At 46.9% G+C, this 23,251-nt stretch overlaps 1 protein-coding gene across 1 annotated transcript in view; it reads right to left on the bottom strand.

The window, feature by feature from the left end:
• Nucleotides 1–244: 244 nt before the first annotated feature.
• Nucleotides 245–23,251, bottom strand: part of ADGRL4 (adhesion G protein-coupled receptor L4) — a 70,847-nt gene continuing 47,840 nt past the window's right edge. Inside the window, exons 8-16 of the mRNA XM_086462910.1 lie at nucleotides 22,581–22,697; nucleotides 21,520–21,713; nucleotides 20,136–20,306; nucleotides 18,417–18,620; nucleotides 17,171–17,391; nucleotides 17,010–17,076; nucleotides 2,603–2,694; nucleotides 599–767; nucleotides 245–307 (exon numbers count right to left, since the gene is read on the bottom strand). Of these exons, the coding sequence (XP_086319036.1) occupies nucleotides 245–307; nucleotides 599–767; nucleotides 2,603–2,694; nucleotides 17,010–17,076; nucleotides 17,171–17,391; nucleotides 18,417–18,620; nucleotides 20,136–20,306; nucleotides 21,520–21,713; nucleotides 22,581–22,697 (1,298 nt within the window). The remainder of the gene's footprint in view (nucleotides 308–598; nucleotides 768–2,602; nucleotides 2,695–17,009; nucleotides 17,077–17,170; nucleotides 17,392–18,416; nucleotides 18,621–20,135; nucleotides 20,307–21,519; nucleotides 21,714–22,580; nucleotides 22,698–23,251) is intronic.

Below are 23,251 nucleotides of genomic sequence, written 5' to 3'. Positions count from 1 at the left end.
ATTAATATTTGTTTTGCATTAATCCAGTTTGTTTTGTATACGGTTTGTATCCAGCATAATATAAACGCTCTGCATGAATGCACGTGTATGTACAAAACCAGTCAGCAATTCAGTTAAGAGCTACGCCTGATCGTTGGGTCACTTCTTACTTTCACACCACCATGTTTTCCTGTAGTAGCCACAACAACACCATCTAGGTTGCTCCCTTCCTCCACTGCGACGCTCATGCGGGCTTTTCTTCCGTTTATCTCAAGCAGCCGAAACAGCAAGGAACATTTTTGAACAACCTATAATACTCCTCCTGAATCTGAAACAAAAACATTGAATTCAAATATGAAATCGATTTATTAACAGGTCTGCGTGTCTTTGAACTCATTCCGTACCGCTCCTGTCCCTAGCTGTTCTAAGGCTGCTCTTGACCTCAGGACAGAATTCTGAGGAAAGTGTCACCTCAGGACAGTGTGGGCGAATCCTCTCCCCCAGCAACGGTGCCAGGATTTCCCCCCTCGCTCTGATGAGACGATCGCGCCACGGCTCCACCTCAGGGCTGGCACAGGAGACTGCCGGCCCCGCTTCCCCCCGGGAGCGGGACGCTTACCTTCCTGGACAGCACGCAGAGGAACAAGAAGATGAACATCCCCTGGAACGCGTTGAAGATTGTAAAAAGGTAGGCAGTAACCACGGACCCCTGCACGACATGGAGCACCCCGAAGATCCAGGTGGCCCCAAGGAGGAAGAGGAGAGCCAGAGCGCCTCGGGCGCAGGATCTGGGGAGGAAGGAAACATCGCGAGCGACACGCGGGCATTGCCCTTCTCCTTCTGCCACCAGCGACACGCGGGCACGGCCCTTCTCCTTCTGCCACCAGCAACACGCGGGCATGGCCCTTCTCCTTCTGCCACCAGCGACACGCGGGCACGGCCCTTCTCCTTCCGCCACCAGCAACACGCGGGCATGGCCCTTCTCCTTCTGCCACCAGCGACACGCGGGCACGGCCCTTCTCCTTCCGCCACCAGCAACACGCGGGCATGGCCCTTCTCCTTCTGCCACCAGCGACACGCGGGCACGGCCCTTCTCCTTCCGCCGCCGCTCCGGGCGCTGAATGGCGCCCGGGCGGGTTTTTCAGGGCTGAGCAGCGCGAACGCATGGGCTGCTCTTTAGGGTGTGCTGTGGCACCGCGGCACGAGCGAGCACACGTAACCACTGCAGAGGAGCAGAGGAGTGAAACTGGAGGGCCTTAAAACACTGGCTTCTTTAATCTGCAGATATGTTTTCTCTGGTGTACTGCAGCACCATATGATTTGATTTAAATCTACTGTTAGTGTAATTCCCCAAGGAAAAACATATGTCTGTTATGAAGCTTTCCCCCACTTTTCCTCCTCCTCCTTATCTTGCTCAAAAAATAACCCAGAAAAATGTACAGTATGCTCCTAGGTCAGTACATGTGCATCACATCAAAGGGTTCCCAGGCTGCCTCTCAGGTTCATGCAGAAGACGGTGCCAGCTGTAAAACTAGACTTACTCTCTTTCATTCTTTCGCTTAAAAAAAAAACCCTATTTTTGTTTTTAGAACACAAATACTCTCATATAGTTCCTGGGTCAGCACATTGATACTTTAAAATTATAGGAACTGATTGGCTACGATTTTTTTTTTCCCCTCAATGTGCTGTAGAGCCCTGCTCACAGACTTGAGCAGATTACAGCGTGTTGTCTTGGAAATGAAGCCACTGATACTTTCTTATTCATTCTCAGCCCAGTCGTTGCAGGACTTCCTTTGAACAACAGACATTTTTAGCAGTGTTCCTCTGAAAATGAATAATTTTCGACTTCATTAAAACCAGCTCACCACACGAAGCTACGAAGGGTGAGGAATAAGAGCAAGTAATCAATCAAACAATTGCTAAATCCTAACTATAAATCCAGTACAATGCATTGAAACTGCAGGAGTGTTCCTAAGCAACACAAACAGTGAGTTGTTTTCAATGTTCCCTGTAGTACACTTCAGCTTTTCCTGCACAAACGGTTTTCAAGGTCCCTATAAATCAGTTTTAAAGAGAGTGACTTGATGGAAAAATCATAGCACCATGCAAAGTAAAAATCCTGGAGAGGATCCCCCCCATCACCCCCAACGCCGCAGCAGCACAACGTCCTACTGTAGCCTCTTTACAAACAACGTGAACGGCTTGACTCTCTTGTCACTGAATTCCTTGTTACTTCAGGGCAAATATTTTGGTCCCAATTCAGGCATAAGTTTTGAAATCTGGTTTGGCTTGCACAGAGGCTGCGGAAAGTACTTAAGGACAATGGCTTCTTTAACCTTGCCATCAGCCTTTACCCTCCGGTCGGTACGGGCCACCCGTACTCCTCGTACACCTCTCACACAAGCCCAGTGCTCCTGTACAAGGTGTTGCTCCACGGGACTAAAGGTTGCAAAAATCTGCCTCAAAGTCTATGGGAGGGGATCACAGAAAAGAAAAAAAAAAAAATCTTTATTTTTCTACACATCTTCCAGACAATTAAACTGTTATTTTTGAAGACTCACTATCATCTCTGGCTGTATTTAAACTTACAGAGGGCTGAATTTGCATTAAATGGCAAACTTACCTTATATTTTCATAACAGCTAACTTCTGGCTTTAACATCGCAGTGTGTCGAAATACTTTATAAATAATCACTCCAAAAGCCAACAAATTAACCTGGGAGGAGTGAAGAAAGGAGCTTTTAGTTCAGACCAGGATGCTTTGAATTTTAGTCACTGTTACACACTTAAATGAAACAAGTCAGATAAAGTTTCTGAGTATTTGAAACCTACAGAATCCAGTGCCGGGAGGGGCAACTCCACCCTTTTCTGATCCACCTCTATTAAAAAAAAATGATCCCTGTAATAAACATTGATCAAACAGGGGTGTAACTCTGCCTTATCTCAACAGTATCACTACCAAGAGTCTGCAAAAGTTTATTGATTTTATTGGTAAATCTCTTTGATTTCCTGCTGAGATTTTTTTTATCTAAGTAGAGATGTTTAAGAAGAGAAGAAAAAAGAAAAGAAAAGAAAAGAAAAGAAAAGAAAAGAAAAGAAAAGAAAAGAAAAGAAAAGAAAAGAAAAGAAAAGAAAAGAAAAGAAAAGAAAAGAAAAGAAAAGAAAAGAAAAGAAAAGAAAAGAAAAGAAAAGAAAAGGGAGAAAACCCCCAAAGCCCCTCCCCGCCATGGATTGTCTATTGTACTGTATCACGTAGATCTTGACAAAATGTACGTCTTTCGTTGCTGAATAACATTAATAACATCGTATGTCCTGAGGTCTTTCAGGTGTGAAAACTTTCAAGCGGCACAAAAAAACTTTGAGGTTTACACAAAGAATTTTTAAAAAACTAACTTTGGTTGAAAGGCTCCTCGCTGCGTATTCTGTCTTATATTTTATGTTTGTTTCATAGGTGAATAATTTCAGCATGTTTTTTTTCCTGCCTTCTTTATAATGGCATTGCTTGATTTGAGTTTGACACAGAAAAAAGAAACTAAAAGAAGCAGTTTTGCAAATGATGCTCAATTATGGTTCTGAACCTCTGTTTGCCTGGCTAGGCTTCACTGCGCTTTCATTTCAATCTATACTGCATTCTTTAATGATGTGGATGGGTTTGCTCTCTTGCTTTTTAAAAAAATTATTATTTTGCTTTGCAGCATTTAATAACAGAATCTATTAAACATGTTAGTAAATGAACGAAATTTTAGCTGGATGTCATCCAGATACTATTTGTAGATCCTTGGTTGTAATCCCTTGGTTGGTTCCTGTGGGCTTCCAGCTGTAGACTGAATAGAATTAATGTCTTCCCCAACTTATTTCTCCAGAAAGACTGTGTGGGTTTCCTCCCTCCTTCTTTTTCTTTCAAAAAAAAAAAAAAAAAATCCTCCTAAATGAAAACAAAACAAAAGGCTGCTGTAGGAGCACAGCATCATTTAAAAAAGAATCACTTCCCTTTGTTAACACTTGTTATGTATGTCCTTAGAACGTTTTTGTTGTGTCAGGGGGGGAGTATCTGATATTAAACGCAGGCTCTGCTTTAATTAGCTGCACACTCATCGTTTAATACAGCATAATGTATTTACAATTTGATAAGACAGGAGATAGAGCTGATTAGCAGTTTAGGGAATTAATCCTTCACTGAATACCTTGTACTTGCACTGATCGTGAGAGCTATTCTGAAGCTCCTTATATTTAAAATTGTAATCTATAATATCTCCTAAACCAGCAATTTTTCAAAGTTAATTATAAGTCAGTCAGCCGTTGTGGGTAATTATATGCAGACTCACTTTTTATCTTATATTTGTTGGTGAATAATATATCAAATAACTCAGCGCGCACACCGATCCGCACAGCCCACCTAATGCACTCATTACTCTGGCAAAGGCAGGGCGAGGGGCGATCCAAGCACCAGGCGCACGGAGAACACACCCCGCCACCTCCCCAGAACCTGCCGCCAAGGCGGCAGCACGAGCCACGCGACCCACCTGCCCCTCCCGGGCCCCGCACCAAGCCCACCGGCGCCAGCGGGGAGCCCTCCCGTGGCCCTCGACAGGCTCCGTTAGCCGCCCCCTGGGCCGAAGCCCCTCTGCCTTCGGCCGCGGCTGCCGAGCAGGAGCGGTTTCGCTGAGCCAGCGCCGGGGCGGCCTCCGGCAGGCGCGGGGCCTCGCGGCAGCGGCCTCCACGCCTCTCTGTCCCAGCGGGGCTCCTCTACACAAACGCTGTTTGCCCTGCCCGCTGCACAGGATAATAGGATTTGGCCCTCCGCGTTAAAGTAATACCATTAACGACGATCTTTTCATTCATCAAGCCGTTCTAACGGGAATAATCTGCACGTACCGGGGGGAACAGGAGAGGTTAACGCCGGCTCCTCGGAGTCAGCTGCCAGAACACCATTACCGTACGTCTCAGGTAGCCTCGCAGCGGGTAGTGTTACAGGGTAATGAGGGTCAGCTTAACTTCTGAAATACCCCGTCATTTCCAAGATTTATTAAAGTCTTAAGTCGGTTTTTGCCCCACTTTGAAGCAGTCCATTAATAAAAAATATATACAGCAAAGTCCATAGACTGCCTTTACACCATGTTCAGTGGCTTTTAGGCAACACAGCACTTTTTTTTTCCTCTTCAACCCAGGTTAGAGGCCTCTGGAACTGCATTTTGTCCTTTGAGGGACAAAATAGGTAACAACAAAGCAGCTGTAACTGTCCTGTGACACAGAAATGCAGCCAAAGTTGAGGGAAAACAGTAACATGAGCTCATGGGTAAATCCAGGGGAAAAAAAACGGCTAATGTGAATAAAGTGTCAAGTGTGGCCTTTAGAGAAAACTGGTAACCCAAGAGGTAACCTAAACTTAACATATTCTCCTTCAACCCGATACTCTGCGCGTTCCTTGCTATGACCACACCTGTAGCCTCAGCTATTTCTGCGAAACGCAAAGTAAAAAGTTCACGTTGGACGGTCTGACTGAGCCGGAACACTGAGAAGCCGGACTGAGCAGGACTAAAGGGGAAATGGTCACTGTGTGGCTGAAACCCCCAAAGAGCCCTATGCAGTTCAGCAAATGGGATGGGAAGTCAAACCACCCAAAATGCCTGGCCAAAGACACAACCACCTAAGACGTCTGAATTTCTATCCAAACCTCAGCTTCGAGTGAACAGAAAGGGAGGTAGCAGGCTGTACAAGTCAGCCAAAATATAGACAGGCACAAGGAATCCTGGATACCCAAATCTTCCAGCTGGGACAAACTGAGGGACTTCTGGATGAGAGGCACCGAACCATCCAAAACGGCTTCAGTTGCTCCTTCCAGCCAAATACCGCGTTTCACACGTACTTTGGTTGTAATCGCGTGTTTTCAGTTTTGTAATTAAAAGCACAATCTTCAGACCTTGTTGAATAAACCTCCAACGACGTTATAATTAAGGCCGCCTTGAGGCGACAGGCAAGGTGAATGGGAATGAAACGGCAAAGACAAGGCACACTGCCTCCGGAGAGGCCGCGAGCCGGAGCGGAGCATGGTGTGCGGCCAGCGCGACCCCTGGCTCAGGCCAGGCTTGGCTCCCGCCTGGGACGGCGCAGCCCGGGGCCGGCTGCTGCCGGCTGTGGGGAGAAGTTGGCCGTGGAAGGAGCAGAGCTACCCTGCAGCTTCGGGCAACCCCTGAGGCGTGGCGGCGTGGCTGCAGCGTGGTCAAGTGAATAATGACATTCGACGTTGGTGTGTGACACGGCACGTCCTTGTGCCTTCGTTTTCAGCGTCATTACACGGCTGAGCACCCAGAGAAACCGCTGCCTGTCCTCAGAGGGGCTGCCCGGCAAGTCTAACGGGCTAAAGGGGAACTGCGCTGATCCCAAGCCCAGGACTGATTTTCTTTTTTTAATTTAGCAAACCACCCCGAACTACTCTTGGGCAAACCGTGCACTTAGTCCTCGCTGTTTCTCAAAGGGAACCTCTGACTTTCTGCCCGCAAGCCCAGTTCTGTGAGGTGCTGAGCACCCCCAGCCCTCCCTCTCCCGAGATTCGGTGGGAATCAGCTTTCACTCAGTGTGCTCAGGTGCACTACAGGACTAATTTTAATAATTAATCTATTCCTTTTTTTTTTTTAAGTGGTTAATCAAAGACAAGGGCTGATATAGGAACAGCCTCCACTCACAGCATCTTCAGGGAATCATTTCTCCTTAAAGATATTTGTAAAAGTATTTTTAGCTTTCCTAAATTCCAGAAACATTGCGGTGTATTTATGAACAAATGGTAGGAAACGTAAAATATATTTATGTGAAACAGGCATTAAACAAGGGCAATCATTAGGATCCCATGAAATCAGGATCCTGTAGATATGGGCAACTGCATTTACGTATCTGTATAAGCCAGGAAAATCTCCACAAATCTGGATGCGCTCAGTTTCATTGTGTGACTGAGTTTAAAGGGAGGACGGTAAGTGTTCGGTACATCCCTCTCAGGGACATCACCTGGGTGAAGGGTCACGAGGATTTAGGACTTTGGAGGGACTTCTGGCCCGTTAAACCAACGTCAGAACTCCTGTTAAATGGCAAAGCTCCCACAGCCTCCAGCGCTGTCGAGGCCGTACCCCTGCACGCCGCAGGGAGCGGCAGCCGGAGGGGATTCACGGGAGCAGCGGGCGCTGCCGGGGGCTTCGCTCCGCAGATCAGCCCTCGCTCGTGTCACAGCTGCACCCCGCGGCCCAGCGCAGGGCAGCGAGGAGGTCCCGCAGCTGTGGGCTGGGGGTCTCCACGCTCCCAGCCGTGGTGGTGGGGGGTAAGACACAGCCGGCTCGCGGGGCAGAGTTCAGAGCGGCCTGGAGCGGTACGAGCCCGGCCACCAGATCTGACCCACGGCCCCAGCTCCAGCCTGGATGTTCGCCTCTTGTAAAGAAATGCACAGGAGAGAAAAAGCGGTTCCAAATTCAAGGAAATTTCCTGGTCCTTTCCTAATCACCTGGTCAACGCGAGGGAGGTTTTGCCCAAGGAATCGGCCTGGGGAGCTCTGTTCAAGCGGTCACAGGTATTTTAGGACAGGGCGGCAAACAGAAGCTGCGTGTGGTGGTAACCTACCTCCACGTGGGGCGAGGACGGCTCTGCACGTCCGTGTGCCGGGCGGCACCCCTCCCCGTGCCTCAGCAGTCCCACGGCCGCCTGAGCCGAGCGCTTCCGCGCGGCCTTCGGGAGGGAAGGAAACCTGCCCGACGGTGGGCACGGGCAGAGCCAGACTCTGGGCTCTGCTCTGAGCGGTTCTGGGACACCCCAGCAGAATTCCACCCGTCCGCGGTTTGCAGAAGGAAAACCAGCGCGGTACGCACACCGAGACACGGTCAGATTTACTCGGTTCTTTCTTCCTAAGATGAGGATCCAGGAGAGCGCTGAGAAACACACTCATCTACTGTCTAAGCAAACGACAACCTTCTCTGTTGATTACGAGCTGTATTTTGCAAACTAAGTAATAATACAAAAACGAGCACGTAGGTCCTATAATGCTAAATGTTCCAAGCTGTTGGAGTTTGTGCTAACAGCACATTGCTTAGCAACTGCTATATTTAAAATAGGTCCTTAATTCCACTGTTAAACGTACATATTTTACATCCTGGAAGAGTACCATGATGTTCTGTCCTCAAGTAAACACGATGTTAGTGCTTCACACTGCATGAAGCTCTCTCTGTGTCGATACAGAACGACAGTTATTTTTAGTTGAGCTCTGAACGGTAGGAAATACACAAAATTTAATAAAGCATGCAAAACATCTGCCTGCAAATAAAAATATTTGCACTCATGTTGAAGAGTTGTAGTTTCTTTCATAATTAATTACAATTAAATTGTAAGATACCGAGTGAAGTGATAGATCATCATTTTGCCCCATCAAGGTAGCTGACAGCTGTCAAATCTGGCACCAAGAAACCTCTTTTCCCTTCCTTCCTCCCCCCTCCCTTTTTTTAAGGCAGACAAAAGAGCCCTGGAAGGCTCAGAGGGAAATGGCCCTTCTCGCACGGCGGCCGCTCAGTCAGCACCTGGACATCTGGGGAAGTGAAACAGAACAGGACGAGAGGCCTCAAGAAAATCCCGTCCAACATTTTTTTGTTGCCAACTGGCAGTTCATTAGCCGTAAAAGACATTTACTGCCTCAGACCGCCCTTTCAGCAGGCACGGCTTCCCGACGAGGACAGCTTTTCTGATGGAAACCCGAAAGGACACTCCTGAACAATGCAAATCCCCGCGGACAGGGCATTTATCCGGCACCTTGGAGACACTGGCACAATTTTCTGTTGCACTTAATATTCAGACTCGGCTACGACCCTGAGTTTCTCCAGCCTCTCCGCCAGCTCTTCCCTGCTACTGCTCCCTCAGCCCTGCTGGATCTATTCCGTGCCATATAAATAATTAAATATTCGCCGGAGCAGAGACCTGCAGAGACCCGCACCCCCCCGTTCCTCACCGAGGACTGCCTAAAGACTATTCTTTTTTTAACAGTGGTGTAATTGTTTAAGATGAGACTGAGTTTTTGAGGCTGTTTCCAATACACACGTATTTATAGAATGAAAAAGGAATAGGTAATTTCATATATGATATCCTTGCGTAAAAGATTACATTCCAGCCTCTCAAAAGTTATTAAAACACTTCAAATACCAGCCTTTTAAGTCTCTCTAGTGCTACAAAGAAGAGAAGGTATAAGAAAGAGGCAGCTAATTCTGAAGATCCAGACATACTAGTTCTGATTCAGTCTGAGCACTTTACATTCAAACTTCAAAAACGAAACCCCCAAATCATTCCCTTTTCCTTTCTTAGTCTCTGTCTCAATAATTGATGAAACCATCTATATGCTGATGTCAGATCTCACAAAAAAGAATGAGAAAATTTCTCCTGCTGCTCTCTTAGGCATATACTTGAATTTTTTACATATATCATATTGAATTTGGCTCTTTCAAAAAATGTCTGAAGTTCAGAGCAGCTGTATCTGTATCAGTCTTTACAATGACCCTCATTATGAGTGTTTGAATTAATGAGCTTGTGATGGTCTGAATTCTGCCACGGAGAGCAATACATTTCTGTCTTTCTGGCTGTACGGCTAATGGCCGGGTAAAACGACAACATTCAGCGGGTCATCGTTATTTCAGTCAGGGGAGAACGGAATTAAGCTACTCACAATACAACAGTTTAAGCTTCAAAATGAAAATGTATGGCATATTAATTGCATAAAATTGGACACAAGCTGGCAGTCAAACAGTCTGGGTTTGCCTCCTTACTGATTTATCTCATTACGATGTCCCCAGTGAATATACCTTCTCAAATGCTTTAGGTATACAACAGCAGTCTGATCTGGGAGCAGAAAATGTAACAAAAAGATTATAAACCCCCTTTAGGCTATATTTTGGGGAAATATTTTCAATAACGCAGGACTAGGATTTTATGGTTCTAAGATTTTAATAATTGCACTTGTTTTAAAAGTTAAAACACAGCTAAATGAGTTTATTTCAAACCCTGTCTCAGGAAATCCATAATTTTCACATACGGTTGCTCTTTATACATGAATACCTCAGAGCTGTTCTTCGACACACCTCAAGCTGTAGATGATTTAGGCTCAATTAAATGTTTCCTTTATGTTTTTAGAAGGCTTATAGCAAGCTGTAAATAAATAAATAAATAAATAAATGCAGCTTCTATGTTTTCCATCAGCATAAACAGCTTCTCAGGCTTCTGGATTCAGTGCTGCTTCTCATTGGGTTGCAGAGCTAAACACATACTGACCTAAATATTTTATTTAACCTCCGCTCTGCAGCCGAGGGCAGGAGGAACGAACCGATGGAGCTGTATCTGGCCTCAGCCACACACGTCAGCCCAACCAGATCCAGGGGTAGGACCGGGGTCTGTCTCGCTTGTGGTGTAATTAATTACTAGATTGACTCTCCTCGTTTTCCAGGAAGCATTCCAGAAGGTGTATTTACGTGGGAGTCGGTAATGACACAAATCAGGCTGTTTAATGAACCGATTCCAGGTGCATCCAGGAGTTCAGACTACACATTACGCCCCTGCTATGGTTTTCTTTGCATAAATGCAAACCTGTCTCAGGCTGCATCTGGAAAAAAAAAACCCAATCAGACTGATTCACTTTCATGGCTTTCCTAAAAAAAAAAAATCCACTAAGGCTTAATATACACGGGCCCATTGACACAGTGGGCGCAGCTCACCTTGCTAGAAAGGCAGGTGCCTGGGACACGAACCCGCAGGGAGCTGCGGGGTGTCTCGGGAAATCCTCCCAGCCAGGGGCTGCCTGTGGGTGCCCGTCCCCTTGGCATCCCCCTGGGCTCCCTCACCGCCGGCCTCAGTCCCGAGGACACAGGACACGCCTGACTTTCGGTACATCTGAGGGAGACCTTCTTCACACACAGTTTTTCTTACCACAGTACCGGCTGAGTGGATTTTTGTAAAACAAAACTTTTACATGGAACATCCCTGCAGGATCTTTGAGCCTTACGTGTTCCTATGTAACAGCACCAGCGCGAGCAATTCCCACGCCGCAGACCAACGGCCACAGCCTCTTTTCCCCAAGTGTTTCCAGGGGCTTTAGAACAGAGGCGTGGATGGCAGAGGGAAGGGAAGGAAAAGCTCCATCCCACGGGAAAGGCCTGGCCTGGCTGCGAGGCTGCCTGCGCTGGCTGGGGCAGCGCGGCGCTGCGCCTCGGCGGCTGGGGCTGCTCCCGCCCACGGCGCAGGGCAACACGCGCTTCCCTCCCGCCGGCGGCCGCTCAGCACGGCGGGTGCTGCGGGGGCTGAGCAACGCTGCGGATTGAACTACCCTGCTGCCACCGGAGCTGCAGGCTCAGCCTTTAATACCGCGATACAATTAATTATCTCCACTTGATCCGCAATGGCGTAAGAGCTGCGATAGAGACATCTTTAACTGAAGCCACAGAGGGGCTAATGAAACGGAGGCTGTTATTCTTTCATCAGGAATGATAATGCCATTGCTAGTCCCCATAGGAAATTTATTTCCACTAAAAAGTCAGACTCGAGCAACAAGAGGAGATCTAAAAAAATGTTTAAACCAGCTGTTTTCTAAAAAACGCACAGTAAAGGGCACAAAGTAAACTTTTCCTATCGATCCAAGAAACATAACCAGGCATTTATCACAACGACCACTTCGGAAAAAAAAGTCCCACTGAGTTTTCCAAAGCATAAATATTCACTACAAAACGTGAGACGGCGGTATGGTTTGTTGTGATGGCGGTCAGAGGCTGAACAACCTTTTCAACAGTAATCCCTAGAATATCAAGGAATATCAAGAGTGACAAACACGAGCTGCTTCACTGAGGAAGAGGAATAATAATGCGAAGAAGCCCGAAGAGGCGGTGTACCTGGCTACACCAGGGTCGTCTGATTGACCTCAGAGGGGCTGGCTTTTATTGTGGGGTTTTTTTTTTAAGTGGAAGCAATGGCCTGTCTGATCATGCTCCATATTGGAAGTTTGGGAAAACGTAAAACTTCAAACTCTTTGAATATTTACTCTTCTACAAGAAAGACGTTCAGTTTCAATGGCCTAGATTAAGCACATGACATTTGTGAGCATATGAGGAAACAGCAGAGTAATGGATTCGCCAGGAAACTTTTCTGCCTTGATTGCAGCAGCATCGCTAATCCCGAATCAACCTAAATGCTCAGAACTGAGTAAGTGCTACAGCTGTCCAATAAGATCTGATGAATGCACCATTCCATTAATTTTACCTTTTTTGTTGAATAAATTATTTGACAAATAATGGTAAAATTCATCAAACAAATTATCTGATGAATATATTTTTTAAGTAATTGACTAGCTCTAATGAATATGCAGGCAGTTCCTTAATGAAGAGCATTACTCTGCTGTTAGCCTGCTTTCATCACTCAGATGTCACTTTTTTTTGTATTTTGCAACTGCGATCTGTATATTTTATTCATTTACCCATTCATTTATACACGGGAAGTTCAAAACAGTATGGGTAATCAATCACTGCAATTCTTGGAACACTTTTGCTTTACAGTTGATTATTCATTACATGTACTACATACAGAAACGCTTAATAAAGAGGAGCTTGGCTTTTCTGAGTTCTCTCCCAAGAATTATTCTTGGCTTGCATGTTCCAAGTCAAGTTTACAAGAACGCTCTGAAAATTGCAGGGTCCATTTATAAGCCGTTCTTGTAGTTGCAAACACTACAATTACCAATTGTTTCATGAACCTGGAGCTTGAAGCCAAACCCAACACCTTCCATGTCCCTGAAAACACCCATTAGAGGAGTAAAACAAGGAAGGGCGTACAGGAGCCACCTCCTCGCTGCACAGCGCCGGGATGTTTGGATAAAAGCCACCGAGAGGATTATTTGGATGATGTTCAATTTTGGAGATGTTCCAACCTCAAAGAGCAAGCCTGCCTGTTATTACAGAAGTGATCTCAGCAAATGATACTGATAGATTTATACCGTTAAACGGCACATTTATACCTGATAACGTAACGACAAGTCGCACGTCCGAGCCCTGAGGGGTGCCAGCTTCCTGCGGCAGCGACAGCGGGTCCAAGGGCCAAGCCTGCACGGCCCTGCCAGCCCCGCAAAGGCGCAAATCGTGTTGTCACGGGTGACTTGGAGCTTCCTGCACAAGGCTCAACCGAACAGATCTAACAGGAGAAGGCTGTGGGAGACAAGCCTGTCAGAAGGGTTGCCTACAGCTGCCCTTGGAGCAGCAGCGACTCTCTTCCAAATTTTCCTTTTAACGGCTTGTGGGCTTTGACGAGCACAGCCTTTGTCCGGCCCCTCCAAACGGCGGCGCTTCTGCCGCCAGTGGGACAGCTAACACACAGCTGCCCCTCACGACAGGCGCGAGCGGAGGGACCCAAGCTGCCCCCACGGAGTCTAAACGACCAAGTTTCCAAAGCCGCCAGTGAGGCAGAGCTCGCCCTGACACGGGTCTGGCCCCCTCAGCGCAGAGCTCGCTGCCACGCCGGCGGCGGGGGAAGCCACTCGGAAGCCCTCCGCCACGGGAAGGAGTTCGGCCTCGGCTGCCACCACGTGCTCATCAAAACCGCGGCCACACCACCCGGCCGACAAGCGGGGATTGCCGTTCCATGCGCTTAATACAGGGAGGTTATTACTGTAAGAGTGTGTTACACGGGAAAAGAAAATGTTCTAGGGACTTTTTTTTTTCCCCGTTGTCATACCTTTTATCTCTGGAGCTTGTATTTGTATTTGCCTCAGCCAGGCACGGGTTGTGGTGCGTGTGAATGTTTGTCCCTCAAAGCTTGTGATAAACTCACTTTTCTATTAAAAAGTTTAAATACTTGTTATAAAAATTTTCTCCATACTTGCGTGCTTTGATCTAATCTACTGCATAGTTTTAGCTAAAATGGTTGTGGTTCTAAAGATTACAAGTATTAGGAGGAAGAAATAAGTTGTAGAAATTATCTTCAGCTTGCAGCTTGCTTTACAAAGGTTTAAAATGCCCTTTCTTTGCTAACTCCATCTAAAGAGCTCCTGACCCGCTCCTTTTCATGTAGAGTCACCAATCTAGTAATAGTAATAATCATGTTTTGATGGGATCAATAAGGCCATTGCTTTGCACTTAAGAATTCTAATAGAACCTTAATATTAATGAGCAAACACCTTCCGAAGTACTGTTTCTGCTTAGGCGATCAGAGGAGAACTTTGTGCTCCTGATAAACGCTTGAGCTCCCTATGCTTCACCATTGCTGCAGCTTTAGAGTCCAAACAACGTGTCCTGAGCCAGGAAATCCGCTGGTACAGAACCGGTTCTGTCCTTCGTCATGAACACGCTCTCTCAAAGGCGCGTTACAGCACAACCCAAACCACAACCCCCCTGCGTCCCCGGCCACAGAAACTGAAAGCCCCGGTCGGGTACGTGGGCGTTTCTGCTGACAATCAGTTTAATGGTTTTGTGCAAGACTCAGCCTTGTGGTGAGCGGCTCTCCAGAGATTTGCCATGCCAGCCCTCCAGGCTGCCTTGGGAAACCTGCAAACCCAACGCTGCTGGCAGACGCAGCTCAGGATTGAAGGCACGCTTGAAGGTGCCAGATTTTGCAGCTTTCTGTATAAGGGCTGTGGTGCCCTGTCTGGTTATCCTAGAACAAAAATAACATTTCCTTTTCGGAGGCCTTAATTGGTAATTATTATTATTACTTTTTTCTTTAATTAGTTGTGGGCAGAAGGGAAATCTTGGAAAGAGGTCGGCTTCTGTAATTACAAGGACCTCCTGAGCGGCGCTACGTTGGAAAGAGTTTAATCCTGGTGGTGGTGGTGCCCACCAGCATGCTCAGCAGCAAGACTGGGCAGTGGAAGCAGAGTTGCCGCCACCGACGTCTAACACCCACTTCATCTTCCAGAGTCAGTGCCTGTTTTCATAAGGTTTTCCACATCTTCCTTAGACGATAACCTGGATAGAGCGTGAGCAAACTACCTAGATCCCTGCGCTCTTTGAAAACATCCAACTTGCGGTTCAGGCTTCAGTTTGCCATCACCCCATCAAAACAAGCTGTCCAAATGCTCAAAGAAACCACTCAGCAGACAAAGCAGCTTGCTGAAAGCAGGTTGCCTTTCCTCCCAGGTCTAGTAGTGCGTGATTAGGAAGAGACAACAATGAAGGTATGGGAATACTGGGAAAACAACACAAAATACTTCCGTAACACACAAAAAATAGCAGAACAGCCACTGGGCTATTTGCTGTCCAGCTACAGCTCCTTTGCGTGGCTTCACTTGGGCAAAGGAGCGGGAGAAAAGGATCTGGCTGGCTGCTGTCCTCCTCCGCAGGAGGACTGCGCTGGTGCACAGGGCCCAAGCTCCATCACCTCCCCTTTTTCTTTTCATTTGCAGGACTGCTGGAAGATCTGGAGCGCTCCATGACCAGCTACGGGCTTCAGAGCCCAGCTTGCAGGATTTGCCTCTGCGGCCAGCTAGGCTTACACCAAAGCTGCTGCAGCCCTGCCCTGCCTCTGCGCTGTGTACCCAAGATCCCGCACCAGGCACAGCCCGGCTGCAGCTGAAAACGAGGTTACAGATGCATAAATTTGGGGCATTTTGTACGTTCTGATAAGTCAGTTTTCCTGTGCGAACAGTGCAGTGATACACCACTGCCCATAAATCTCCACCTGAAGGCAGATGAGGAAGAGGAACGAGGGCAACACCAAAAAAATCCCAACCCTGCTGCCTTCGTGGAAGAACGAGATAAGGCCCAAAGAGGAAATAGGAAGTTATCAACTTAAACTTAAGAATTGTAAGAATTTCCTGGTAAAGGGCGGTCTCTCCCCCGCCAGGACTTGGTTTTACCGCAGCAACCCGTCGGCCGTGAGGGCCACCTGGCCCCAGCCGCGCTGAGCCAAGGGGGTCGCGGTGCCTCGCCGCTCCCGACTCCGGCCGGGCTGAGGTGGGAAGGCACCCCCTGCACTTGCATCTGGCAGGCTGCTCCCAGCCTGTCCCCCATCTGCAGCAGGAATTTGGGGTGGAATTCGACCAGAAGTATACCTGACGCTTCATTCAGCTTTGAAATGGCTAACGCATCGACGTTAAACCGTTCCGCTGCCTTCTGGGGCGCGCTAGGTGCTGCCGCTTCTTTTTCACAAATCCTCACATTTGTCCCTGAACAGCTTAAAAAGCAACGATGGGTTACAGCTGACCCGACCCCAGATGCCACGAGGCCTCACCGCCGTACCTTCTCCCCCTGCGAGCTCCAGCGGGTGCCAGATCGCCGGCAGCCCGGCCACGCACCATACTGCCCCATTACAGCTGGAACGGTTGGTTAAGCTTTACAGCACTTAGAAATGCTCCCGAGGCGCCCGAAGCGTCTCGATTCAGAATTGAACTTATAATACCTGCCAAATTTGCAGGTTTGAAACCACTTCCAATAAGAATTAAAAAGGCCCTCTTCACAGCTGAAATGGGGCTATCAATACCTGACTTGTCTGCCCGGGTGAAATAGCGGGTTCTTTGCTCTGACGTCGCAATTTAGTTTAAAATAGCTTTGATGATGACAGGGTACACGCGTGTGATAAAACCACAAAGATGACAGCCTAATCTTACAAAGATGGCCGATCGCTGATAAGAGATTAAGTCACACAACATTTGAAAAACCAGATTATCCGTCTGCTAGGGTACTGTCTGTGTACACCTCCTGCTGAGCCTCGCTGGGAGGCCAACCACATACAAAGATGCTACTTCTTAAAAGCCAGAAATGCTTCACAGAATCTCTCAGACCATTGGAATAAAAGAAAGCAAGCAAGGAAGGAAAAAAGCTCTGATTTTATAGAGAGCTTTTTTTGTCAAACGTTCATTTTTCAGGCTGGTAAAGTATTTAGATGTACAGCGTATAAATAATTTAGAGACACTATAAAAAGGTCTAAATTAGCCAATTCTGCCCTATAATTAGCACTCACAGCTATGCTGGCAATGGGTGGGTGATTATTAAACACCTTTTATTATCGGTTTTATGTACTACAATAAAAAATGAAAATTATACTTACAAGAATTATTAGACATGCCGGTCCTATAAAACTCCATATAAAGTTATTCTTTGTGCTGAGCCAACATCTGAAAAGTAAACAGCAGAAAATGCCTTGAAGTGTGCTGTTGTGACTACTGCATCCTTCTGGAGGTTGATTTGGACACAGAAACAGCGACTTACACTTCGGTGGTGCCGTAGTACTTGTACCCCAGCGCGGCGGAGATTCCAACCACCACGGCTGGGCTGACGTAGCCGAAGACATAGAAGTTCTTGTGCAAGAAACCCTTGTTGTAGATGACTCCCACCACTATAAGGTAGAGGTGAATACCTTCGATGCACATCCACGCGAAAGCGGCCAGGAGGAAATAATGGAGTAACCCGGCAGTAATTGAACAGAGGAGCTAGGGATTGAATCAGAGAAAGCAAGAGTCGTCATTCTGCTAACACGTCCCTGTCAACAGCGCGGCATCGGCAGAGCACCCCGGGGACTCTGAAGCGGTGGCCCAGCAGCCCAGATGCGACACTGGTTGACAAGAACTCGGCCTGCGCCCACGAGCACGCTTGTTCACCGGCGCTGCCTGGGGCGGCCGGTAAAACAAAGCGACGACCTTCCGCTTCCAGCACTGGCGCACGTCTTCCCAGGACAACCGTACAAACCAGCGGACAAGGCGGATGCCAGTTACAGCCCAGCCGTCTATAGGGTTTCCCGATCCGCACAAAGGGCATCTTTATGATTTTGATCACAGTGTAATCAGGCACCGCGAGGAATTATTTCCAAAATCACTTTTGTTACCGCAAAGTGTTCGTAAAACGCTATTTCTCAATCCATCAATACCGGGGCGCTACCTCAGGGATAGCAGCTTGTGTTTCTTCAAGTAACTTTAAATCCTGTTCGGCTACTTATTGTAAAGTATTTTGATGATTTACGCGTGACTTAATTTCCTAAAGCTACTCTGAGGTGCACAAACCAACATCCCAACGCGCATGAAAAGCAACACGACAGGTCAGGACCTCGCACACGGAAAGCAGAGGGGTCCTGCAGCCAATGGCGCCGCATCTTCGGCGCCCGCTCGGGCCTGCAGCTCTGGCCCGGCTTTGAGGGGAGACGGCCACCCGGAGAGCCACCAGCGCGGCTTCGCGCAGCACCCCAACGGGCGCGAACGGCGGCAACGCCACACACCCCCCGGGACCGCCGGCTCCGCTGGGGCGGCAAAGTTTAGAGGAAAGCCGCGGAGCAAAGTCGATCTGCTCCAGCTCGGGTGAAGGCTCTGCTGCTGTGAACGGCCGCTTGCACCTCCCGGTACTCGGCTGGGGAGTCACCGTCACTGGGACGCTCCCACTGACACAGGAAAGGCTGGAAGATCGTATCTGACACTGTGTATTTACTGCACAACATGGAATCAAGGCACGAGGGAAAACTACCCACCTTATTATTGTTCATGTTAATTCCAATCAGGAAAATCAGTTCCGCCAGGAAAAGGCTGCAGCAGAGGTTTTTGTGAATTGTTGTTCTAGTGCTTTGAATCTCACTGAAGAACCAGAATGTAAAAATGCACATGGAGAGGCAAATCAGCGAAATAATTATTCCTAGCTGAGTGATTCTTGTAAGAATGTTATAATTTGTAACACCCTGGGGGAAAATTATAATATAATATTTAAAAGAATAGCTTTGTACCTTCTCAAGAAAGACCTCATTCTGTAATACAGTTCTTTTCTTCTTTTCTACAAAACATTAATCAAAACTGTTTGTAGAGTTACACTGCAAATGTACACTTTGGATAATCTAAAAAGTGTTAGTTTTTTGGTGAGACAGATATAATTCTAGGGGAAATTAGCAATGAACTGTATATATGCCTGCTCCTGCGTTTTCTGATATTTCTTAACAAAACTTTTTATTAACAGCAGTATCTCCTAATATGATTTAAAAAATCAGATCATTTTAGTGAATGACAAATACACTGACAGCAGGACATATACAAATATGACACGAACATTTTCTAATACGAAAGGACTGATCACAGCAGTGACTTAGATAAGCAAAATTGAATAACTGTCTCACTGAATTTGCAACATGATCAAAACAAGACTCTGAAACAACAGTCACTTCAAACAAACGCTGTTCCAGATATGCAACATGAACATTCTCCAAAGAAACACAAGCTATTTATCATCAAATGTGGATATTTTCCGTGTACGAATGCAGCTACATTTGCTGCTCAGTGTTTGCACAAAGGAGCTCTGAAGTACGTGGCTGTGCATCAGCATAAGGATAGTATTCAGCTGGCCATAAACCCAGCAAATAAGTGGGTCTTTTTGCTAAATAAAGGACCAGAGAATATTCTCCTCCCAGCCTTCCTTCTCAAAATAACTATATAAGTACCTGCAAAGGTTTTAAATCTGAACTGAAGGCTTGGGATGCTATTTAGCAACCAGGAAACAGCCTCTATCAGCATGAAACGCACAGTGTGAGAGAACTGTCTCAATACAGCATATTCATGCTAATGTTCTGCTTGCTGTCAGTTCTGATACCTTATAAAGCTGCCTCCTGAGGCAGGACCTGAGCTCCTGCAGATCCCCACGTAGACCTTGGAAATCCACGGGGCCTCTTACTACAAGGAGGACATAAATGGAGTGGTCATGCCCACAATTTTATGCTGGTCACGAGTGCCCATGTTTAATAGTCATAAACTTCAAATTGATTATGCTGTTGCAAACTTTCAGGAGAGAATTTAAAGCAGATTTTTAGATGCCAAGGTTAGACAAATGGGTGGCAAAGTTTTGTGAGCGAGAAATTCGGGGCCATATGGTTACTGACCACCAATGAATGCCAGTTAAATCCCACAGCAGTCTTAAAGCGGGATTTAAAATTAAAAGCAATGCACCAAAAATAAGCACAACAGACTGTGTGTTTGGAACAAGATACTTTGCTGCATCACTGCTCTGTAATACTGCAGAAAGGACATAAGGAAATTCAGACACATATGGGAGGAATTTTGTTTGCTCCGTGCACAATAAATCGTGTGTTTGCTGAACAAAACCAGACGACCTAAAGGGGGAAAAGTACCTGAGTTGCACTGAAATAAAAACGTAAGGAACGGAGACGGGAGAAAGTATCAGGTAAACCACAAATTAAAACAGCACTTACAACAGAGCCACCCGAGGACATCAAAACAGCGAAATGAGTCAGATGATTACATTTGCATGAGATATGAGTGGAGTTGGAATGGGTCAGCTCACAGCCTTGTGTAGCCCAGTGGCCATTCATTGTGTCTGCTGAGTAGTTCCAAAATGCACATTTAATATCTTTATCCGCCGTCTGGAACAGAAACAAGATGTTTTACTGATGGCGAAAGGCAGGATATTCCCCACCAAGAGACCTTTGCTGCTTTAGCCAGCGCAATTCATCAAAAATCGCTTGTTACCCTCGGAAGGCTGGGACACAAACAGCACATTCTGCGAGGCCTGTTCCAAGCAATTAAAACAGGGCTGGGGACGGAAGCGCTTCATCCACACAGCCAACACCCCACCAGACACGGGGGCTAATCGGGTCCCTGAACCCTTCTGGCACGTGCAAAGGCACCGGAATTTTTACTGACTGAACAGCCTGTTCAGTACCCACCTGCACCCGCTGAGCACGGACCCAAGGTCACAGCCACGTGCCCACAGTCCCTTCCAAAAAGCAGAGACTTATCCCGTGCATCTCACAAACGAGCTGGGACAAAGCCAGGGTCACCTCACACCTGCCGTGTCAGGTGCGGCGACAGCGATGGATCAGACCCTCGGTATTATTTATCACAGCCAGTGCTCACTAGCACCGGCCAACGAGGGGGTCCCTGCTGCACTGCAGGCTGTGTCACTGTGTGCAAATGTCCATAAAGCTCCAATACTAGAAGGCAAGTAACATCTTCAACAGCGGCACCACCAAGGTCAACACCCTGTCCCACTGCCCGCTCCCGGCAGAGTCACTGTCTCGTGGCGCTTCCCGTAACTCTCGGTGCCGCGCGAGGCGGTTCTCCGCCCGCAAGGGAAGTCAGCGAAATCTTTGCGTGCTGGAAGCAAAACTCTCAGTTTTAAACAAACGTGTTCAGGTTTCAGAAGTAACAAAGCTGCCACATTAGAGGTTCTGCTGTTGCCTCCTAGCTCCAGGTTAGCTCTTGTGTTGGCTTTGAAGCGTTTCTGCCCTTTTGTCATGCTTAACCAGCTGATCAGCTTTCAGGAAGAAACCCCCCTAAATGCAGAGTAGTCAAAACCCTGCCATCTCCGGTTCAGGCACCGACGTTTTATTCACACTGCAACCCCGCACTGCTGCCCTCGCTTTAGTCCCACAGCAGTTCTGAGCTGTGCCGCACTCAGCCTGCAGCACGCGGGACGTCACACCGGAGATTAGTCTCATTAGAGAAACAAATTACAAACACCAGCAAACAACCGAATTGTGTCTCAATGCACCATACACTGCAGGTACGGCTCCACCACGTAAAATGATTAGCTACTGCTTTTATTTGAAGTTGATAAAAACCCCCAGCCCTTACCTTGGCATACTTTAAGGTAAATGTTATTTTCTCGAGCTCATAGAGCGCAGGTGGGTTTGAGCTAATTGCAACAGCTATGACCGATGAGCTTACGGTCTGTCTCTGCTCTGCAGCATCCGTCGAGGAGCGGTTTCGAGGCGAGGAAAGCAAAGAACCAATATTGCTGTACCGCAGAAAGACAACTGCAACGGTGCCTATCAATCAAACAGGCCATGTTTAGCAGTTTGTGGGCTTTTTTATAGAGGAACAAAACTGAAGACATTAAGGAAACAATAAACAACAGACATTGTTACTGCTATTGCATAAAATATGCAAAACAGATGGAATCTTTGTAGAATACTTATAAAAATGTTTTAGGGACAATGAAATATAGCTTTATTTAAAACAATGTAACCGCCATTAGAAATAAAAATGGGTGTTCGCGTTGGAAATTCTAATTAGATCGACGCACGGATTTTTTTCTAGAGCAATATGTGCTGGCTGCTGCTCGGCAGTTGGCGGCACATGTGATGTCAGGTCCCGTAAACCACAATGGCTCAGACCTGGGGTAAATACCGGGCCTCTGTGAGGTACCCGGCTCGCTTTGACTTCCACTACACGGGAGCCAGGATGGAAGCCACGTAGGGAGAAAGAAAGCGAAAGGTATTTTAGGATGCAGGGCTGGTCTGGCGAAATGTCGTGGGTTTTCTCCCTGGAACCAAGATAAACCACATTTCTAAGTGCTGATAGGCGGTGAGATTCAGATTAGCTGGAAGATTAAGATTTACAAAATCTTTTCTACGTTTCTTAGTTCAAGTGGTTTTTTAGAGAAGGATAAAGCTCAGGTCTCTGGTACCAATACCCAGCCTTAAATCTCACTGGATACTCCCCGTGCCACTGGGAATGTTGGAAATGCCAGTCTTGAGATAAGAAGGGCGTAGGAGAGACGGTGACTGCTCCGTGGTGAGCAGGGCTGCAGCTCAGTCTTGGTGAACTGCCCATTTGGCTGCTCGCTAGCGGGTACAAGTCCACCCGAGGTGTTTATTAACCCACCTACCCTCCATCCAGCCGTTGCTTCTTACCGTTAGGAGGAGATTCCTCTCTCTTCTTTGGAGAGATCTTTATGTAATCTCCCTCCGTGTACACGTGAGGGTGAATGTGTTTCATGCGGTGTGAATCAAAGGCAAAAACCTTGAGTGCTGCAAAAGAAGAAAAGCACTGTACAAACCACAGCTCCGTTATGGTCCACCATAATTTACAGTTGGGTTAATAAATGTGCCATTGGATTGCATAATTACCGGGAATTTTAAGAATATGTCATTGTGCCAAATAATTCAAGAAAAATGCTATTAATATAGCATGTTTGCTTAAGCCTCTATGTTTTGTTACTTTCATGCATACATTTTGCTCTCAGACTTTTTACTCTTTCCATGAAAAATATAGCCTTTTATTTACCTTGCATTAAATTAGGCACTGGAAAGAACAATGTAGGTTACTTTGGGAAGAGCTATTGCTTTATTAAAAATGCATTTCTGAAAGGGACTACAAATCACAATTATAAAAAGCAAAGCGTAAAATTCTCTACTGAGTAGTAACGTTTGATAAAAGCCAATTTTGGAAAAGTATATATTTTATAGTTATCCATCCATGCTACCAAACGCATGTTGTACCACGAAATAATGATGTGTCTTGTCAAAAAGCAAACAAACAAGCATCACCCCTCAGGACAGAAACTACATTAGAGGACACTGAG

This window comes from Leptosomus discolor, chromosome 3 (assembly GCF_034619465.1).
Source record: "Leptosomus discolor isolate bLepDis1 chromosome 3, bLepDis1.hap2, whole genome shotgun sequence".
Lineage (NCBI taxonomy): Eukaryota > Metazoa > Chordata > Aves > Leptosomiformes > Leptosomidae > Leptosomus > Leptosomus discolor.
This window is presented reverse-complemented; position numbering and strand designations above follow the sequence as displayed.